This window comes from Chenopodium quinoa, unplaced genomic scaffold (genome assembly GCF_001683475.1).
Source record: "Chenopodium quinoa cultivar QQ74 unplaced genomic scaffold, ASM168347v1, whole genome shotgun sequence".
NCBI classification, from domain to species: Eukaryota; Viridiplantae; Streptophyta; class Magnoliopsida; order Caryophyllales; family Amaranthaceae; genus Chenopodium; species Chenopodium quinoa.
In genome coordinates this window covers 1821789-1829030 of record NW_018744626.1, presented here as the reverse complement: position 1 = coordinate 1829030, position 7242 = coordinate 1821789, and the positions used below count along the sequence as shown (strand labels likewise).

At 29.6% G+C, this 7242-nt stretch overlaps 1 protein-coding gene across 1 annotated transcript; it reads right to left on the bottom strand.

Moving 5' to 3' along the window:
* Positions 1–253: 253 nt before the first annotated feature.
* LOC110700863 lies at positions 254–1466 on the bottom strand. The gene is made up of 2 exons (XM_021878446.1): positions 1332–1466; positions 254–1065 (listed from the first exon to the last, which is right to left on the bottom strand). Exons 1-2 carry the CDS (start codon positions 1464–1466, stop codon positions 646–648), a joined length of 555 nt encoding a protein of 184 aa, XP_021734138.1. The 3' UTR covers positions 254–645.
* Between the last annotated feature and the right edge of the window lie 5776 nt (positions 1467–7242).

Sequence of the window (7242 nt, the reverse complement as noted above, 5' to 3'; positions counted from 1 at the left end):
ATATACAAATATATGTAGTCTCTCATAAAAAAACCTTAATTTCAAGATTAAAAAAAAAATAAAAATCTTTTTCATGTTCACTAATTGTATGCTCTCTCTAATGTCGGCTAATTTCTGTTAATTGGAAGTTTAGAACAATTTGAGTGATTTTTAATTTGGTGTAACTTAATAAAAAAAGTTGAGAGTTGTTCAAGTATATTAGGTTGAATGTTATTTCCTAAATTAATAGATATTTTAAACTATGGCTTTAGAATTTTTCCAAAAAAAAAAAAAAAAAAAACAGGGAATAATTTAAGGCCATATACTATGTACAAAATTATTGGCCTTTAAAATTTTCAACTATAAAATAATTTATTTTTTTTAAAAAAAGCAAAATTTTTATTTAAAAAAAAAACCCCAAACAAGTTAATCTTTCCGGTTCAAAGGAAAAAAGAAATAAATAATTTTCTTTCAAGTCAATCATCTAGCGAGTTTTGGAATTAAAATTGATAATTAACCGTTTTGAGAAATAGTTTTGTTAAATTAGCCATTTTGATAAAAGATCCCATAATTAAAGCAAAATTAATTTGTAACACATTATGTAAATTCACTTGACCTCTGTATTATTTTTAAATCAAATAAATATTTTAATAAAATTTAGCATTATTAACGTTTGTATCCAACATCAACTTTAAAAAAAATAAAAAACAATGAAGTTACCCTAGCATGGAGAGTGTGGAGGACATAATTCCCATGAGTTGAGAAAGTAGCATTGACAACTTCAGCTCCTTCTTCTTCAAGAACCCTAATCACTTCATGTAATTTGATATCGCGGTCTTGTTGCACCACAAGTTGGACCTCTATAACACTACCCAAATCTTTCACTTCAATACTGGTGGGTAGTAAGCCGGAATTTGTCATCATCGTTGTATCATTACAACTAAAGTTTTCGGTATTAGAGGACGACGTTCCTTCTTGGTTAACCATTAGTTGCTCTTTTCTCTTGTTTAAGTTCTCTATTCTTTCTCTCAAATTAACTACGTAACTTGTTGCTTGTTCAATCTTATCAGCTTGAGATAGCATATCCTGCATAATAAATTAAACTTATTATTACATGTTTTTTTTTTGTGCTTAAAGAATCACAAGGACGGGTGAAAATCGATCTCAAGATCTCCTTAAATTGAGAAGAAAACTCTAACCACTTGAGTTATACCATATTACCATACATACCTCTGTAAAATATGCTCTAAAATATTGAATTGTGAAATTAGATCACAAAATCAAGGTTGAAATATAGTACTCCTATATTACAATGGAAGAAATAAAATATACGAATTGGATCGTAAACTTACCACTGAATTATGAAAATGTTGAGGAGGAATAATAGAAGTGAGATTGGAGCAAAGTTGATTGAATTGAGATCTACTACTGTTTCTTTGCTGCGGATGCTTTGAAGATGAAGAAGGGTTCTCGTAACTTCTTTTCATGATACTCGTATTGTAATAACTAAGCATGCAATTTTATTTTAAATTATATTGTTTTGTTGATCAATTATTATATTTATATAAATGTAGATTCCATGACATTTCACTATTTCAGTACTAATATATTAGATCTTGCCGTTTTTCATGATAGTTCACACTTACTTGCATTTGGCCACTTGCAAAACAAAGATAAAAATAAAAATTAAATAAATAAATAATAAAACGGTCTAACCGCCCTATTTAATTTTTCCTTATGGATTTTGTTGCTTGAATACGACGTATACTCTCTTCTTGTGTAGTCTTGTCTAAGACCAAGACTCTTAGTGGTACCGTTGATTTTGGGCATGTTTGATTTCACCCTAATTTGAACGATAAGGTCTAGCCGAATTCTTCTTCTTTGGACCTGTTTTTAATGTATGAACATCAGCTTTATTTGCTTATCATGAACTGCTTCATGTAATCATGTGACCTCTATGCTTTTCTCTTCTACATGCGTTACTTATTACGTGCAACTTAAAAAGAAAATATTTTACAAATAATTTCCAAAGTAGTTACACATAATAATATAATCAACAAAGGCATTATTTTTAAATCTGACTAGACTACTTAAATTTAAAGCATAAATAATAATTTTAAGGCTAACCAAGCATAGCCTTAATTGAGGTGCAAAAACTTCAACAAAGCTATATATGCAATTCGTTTTAATATATATATATATATATATATATATATATATAAATATATATATATATATATATATATATATATATATATATATAATTCTTTTATTTTTTAAGAAGATTTGGAAGTGCGTGGGTAAATGTAAGAAAAAAAAGGTGGTTAATAAAGTAAAGAAAAATAATGTAAAAGATTGGGTGGGTGTAAAAACAAAGTGGATATAAATCATATAATAAGAGAGATGACTAAGAAAACGAAAATTTTGTGAGGGTAAGTGGATTAATTGATAGGTAACTTCACCTTACGAATTTTTTTTTTTAAAATTTTGTTATTTGATTTGTCCTTGGTAAAAGAATTGATTTTTTTTTTTAAAAAAAAACTTTATTATATAAGTGAAGAGGAACATGGTGGTGTATCCTAAAAAAGAATGATTAAATCCTTATTATAATACCCATTAGATTGAATATTCAAATTGTTTATGATAATTATTGATAGAAATAAATAAACTATTGAGATGCATGTTATTGAAAGAAAAAAGATCAATGCTTGGTTGGCCTTGAAAAGTAGGAAATTAATTACTTGGAAAAAATATTTTGACTTCAAAAAAAGATCAATGCTTGGTTGGCCTAAGTAGGAAAATAATTACTTGGAAAATATTTTGACTTCAACTATATTAGTTCATTTAACATGAAATTTGAATAAAAAATGGCTTAAATCATGTAAAAAGCAATGTTAAGCATAAACTTGATAAAGTATATAATAAGTTTCAACCATTAGTTTAAGTTTTTTATTGAGTTAATTTTTTAACATGGTATTAAAGCAAACATGATCAATACAAATGTCATGAGTTCGAATCTCATACGGGCTATCATCATGTGAGCTGTATTAAAGTACACACTTTATAGAATATTGAGTATTAGTTAGGAATTTTTTATAGTATTATTCCATCGGTGTTTCAATAAATGTATGTTACACATTTACACTTATCAAATGCGGACGTGTTTTAATAACCGTTACACTTTCTTTTTTTTGACAAAAAACTACATTTAAATATAATATATGTCTCATCTCATGGTCCCCACCAAACTCACTATCTTTATTATTATTATTATTATTATTATTATTATTATTATTATTATTATTATTATTATTATTATTATTATTATTATTACTTTTGAATAAATACCCAAAAACCAAACTCAGAAGTGATGAGTACCTTTCACATCTTTGATTAATGAGTTTAGTAAAAAGTTGAAAAGTCACGTAAAATTCCTTAAGCCTTGACCATACCCCTAACCTGACCTAAAATGTTTCAATAATGAATTTGAAAAATTCCCTATAGTCTTCATTTCACATGTTTTTGGGATTTTCTAAAATATTATGTAAAAGACTTTAACAAAGAGATCTTGAATTTATATCCCAATAAGGGGGGAAAAAAAGGAAAAGAAATGCACCTCGTTATAATTAATTAAAATTTTTAATATCAAACTTGGATACCAATGACCAGCCCAAGAACAATCTGATATGGGCCAATTGAGCCTATTGGGTCATGAGAATGCCAAATTGCGCACATCCTTTTATGTCTCTGTATTGTATACTCGCTTACGCAAAACTAATTCTTAATCTTTTTATTTTTTATTTTTTGGTATCCAAATTCCAATAAGTCTATTGTGAACCATGGTGCAAGCGTACAACTAATGTAGCTGGACCACCGGTCAATTTACGCTACAAACTTCATTCTCGCTAAAAACCTATGCGATTGTTCACATTGTTTTACTAAATGTTCAAAAATTGTGATGTTCAGATATTTTTTTTTTATTTTACTAAATGTTTAAAGTATGCAATTGTTCAGATTTTTTTAGTAAATGGTCAAACGTACAGGGGTGGTACATTACGATTGTTTAGATTTTTTACAAAATGCTCAACATTTGCGATGTTATGATTTTTTTTACTAAATGTTTAAAATTTGCAATTGTTCTCTTTTTACTAAATGTTCATAAGTATAAGTGCGATACATTGCGATTTTCAGATAATTTTTTCTAAATGTTCAAAATTAGCGATCTTTGGATTTTTTTACTAAATGTTCAAAAGTTGCAATTGTTCAATTTCTTTTACTAAATGTTCAAAAGTATAGACGTGGTCCACCTATTTCTAAATGGACCAGGGTCCATAGAAGAATTTGTATCCAAATTCTTTATTCGAAATATATCTAGCTATCTACAGATGATCTTGGGCTTGGCTTGTGTTTGGATTGGGCCAGTCCCAACATGCAAATTAACTAATATGGGTAGCTAGTACATCTTTAATCAATGGACATTTTAACCAATAAGACACAACAGGTGGAATTACATGCTTTTCACGTCATAAAAAGGCTGAATTTCTTGTACGTATTACTTCCTCTGTTCTTTTTTACTTGACCTGTTTCTTTTATTACGTTTGCCAATGCAAAAATTTAACGGTTAATAACTTTAATTCTCCATAATAAAAAAAATATAAAAGTTATAAATTATGATAGTACTTATTGAGACGAATTCAAAATGATCCAACATGAATATGTTTTTCCTTACATATTATTCACAAAACACGGTCAAAGAAGGGGTGGTGAATAGTGTAAAAGTCAAAGTGGATCAAGTAAAAAAGAACAGATGAAGTATATAATATATACAGGGATAAAAAAGAAAAAAAAAAGGTACTGACTGAGTATAACCTTAGTAAATAGTACACGTACACTAGATGTTAGGGGTCGGTCCATACATGCGCACTATATATGGAGGAATAAAGCTAGTTAGCTAGGGTATATTTACAATATCGATGATAGTATAACACTGAACTACATTGTCAATTTTGTCATGCCAAATTCCTTTATTCTGAAATTAGACACGTCTAACGTACGAGCACCTATTGGCAAACATACGCGTACTTGCGAATATATCGATCATCCTTTATTGATACTTGTGCTTTACTTCTTTTCTAAGGGACTTCTGTCGTCTATGTACATGCATGCTTTTCATGGTAGTGCAAAGCGAAAGCTATATGACTATGAGCAGTTCTTAGTTAATCCTTATATGCCGTGGAATGATATATATGTCAAAAGAGATCGAGGAGTCCGGTTACTACTGGTCGTAATCCCGGGTGATTGCGTCGTTGTGCGGAGGGTTTACTGTGCTAGTGCCGTAAGAGCGTGCAGTGTATCATGCACACACTGCACCGTGCGCTTTAAGCTATTGCGGAGTATAATGTCAATAAAGATTAGATTATTATGTGGAGAGGTTAGTATGAAACAAAGTGAAAATGTGAATAAGAAATATATAGAAGAGAAATATCTTCAAAACACCTTGATTATTTTAGGCGTTATGAGTTGTAGTTAAACATGTAGAACTTAATTTTTAAAAGAAATAGTTAGTAGCATAAATGGAATAAAATCCCAAAAATTATGCTACCCTAAGGATGTTTTTATAGTGGTCGTTTGAAGACCTGAATTACTACACTAGCTCTAGTAGATGTCATCACGAGCATTGTGCATGAGTGGCGATCAATTGTTAAGGTGCACTATAACTTGATACACCAAATGATCTAGCTAATTTTTCATGGACTACTACTCTACTAGAACAACCAATTAGATGAAGCTTGAAACATATAACTATATAAGCCGTAAAGGCAAATATCGTGCAACTCTCACACATCGTTTTAAGGTGTATCAGATTTAACATCATTAAGCTAGATTTAAAAGATACATAATTCTATCATTGTGTAAAAACTAAATTCTTGAGAAAAATTCTAGGGAGTAATACATGTTGGTCATGTGAAGATAGGGAAGACAATTAATGAAATATTTGATGGATTAGCTGAAAAGTTCTTATACCTTATCCAAAAATCACATCTACATAAGGACACTACACCAACTGCATCTTAAAATCAAGTTTTGCAAGTTCAATTATTAAAAGAAACAGGGTTGATATTAATAATACTCTGCCTTGTTATCCATTTAATTTTTCCTGTAAGTTGTTATCTGTAAATATAGCAGGAGCTAAATTATGTTCCCCAACCTCCAAACCCAAAAAATGATGATCTTTTGAGCACCACATTGCCCTTTTATGAGTAGTAGAGATTAAGGGGAAACTTTATGTAGTAGTAAAGTACTGCTCATGTCATTGGGTCACTTACAAGTTACAACATAATGGCTGTCCGACTTTCCGCCCTAAATTAAGTGCAAATACTATATTACTTGTACAAAGTACTAACTCTATTTATGAAATTTGGACTCACTTTTATATATGTGACCAAAAGATATAAAATACTTTGGGCCTGTTCTAATAGAATGAAATCAGCTGAACTGAACTGAATTGAAATGAACTAAGCTGAACTGAACTGAACTAAAATGAATATTTTATAAGAGAAGGAAATTAGGAACTGAAATGAACTAAAATGAAAATAAATGTATGAGAACAGGCCCTTCGTAGCATGTGGAATCTAGTTTTACTCTTCTCAATACTGAACATAGTGCCAAAGTCAAGATAGTTGAATTTTTATGATGAATACCATTAAGTGAGATCTTGTTATAACTTGTTTCAAATTTGATTTTAGCATAAAATTAATTTTGTGATGTTGATCGTAATGTAATTAAATGTGTAAATTAGGGTCTGTTCAATTCAGCTTAATTTCAGTTCAGTTCAGCTCCTAATTTTATTCTCTCATAAAATATTCATTTTAAATCTATTCAGTTCAATTCAACTCTAATCATTTCAGTTCAGCCCAATTCAATAAATGTGAACAAGATTAAAGATGAGCCCGTACGTATGAAATGTTTAGCTTAATTTTGGGGCAGAGGTTGGCAAAGGATAAATATATAATCGGCATGATTATATAGTAGAGTACACGCCTGCTAGCAGTCTAGCAGTTGTTTGTGGGGCTAGAAATAATCAGTCACTGCCCTCTGATCCAAGCATGAATATGAGAAATGATGAGCATATTCAATATTCCAAACACCATCATTCATGTTAGTAAATTTATGATCATACTATTACTATAGAATTGAACATTTGAACATAGATTTAGTTACAAATTAGCAGTAATTAAATCGCTCAAATAAATAATCACTCGG

What these genes read in the sequence shown, in the direction of transcription:
- LOC110700863 (XM_021878446.1), bottom strand. Translation starts at nt 1,466, where the DNA reads ATGAAAAGAAGTTACGAGAACCCTTCTTCATCTTCAAAGCATCCGCAG. An exon ending in AACATTTTCATAATTCAGTG is followed by an intron (nt 1,066 to 1,331) that starts GTAAGTTTACGA and finishes TTTATTATGCAG; the next exon opens with GATATGCTATCTCAAGCTGA.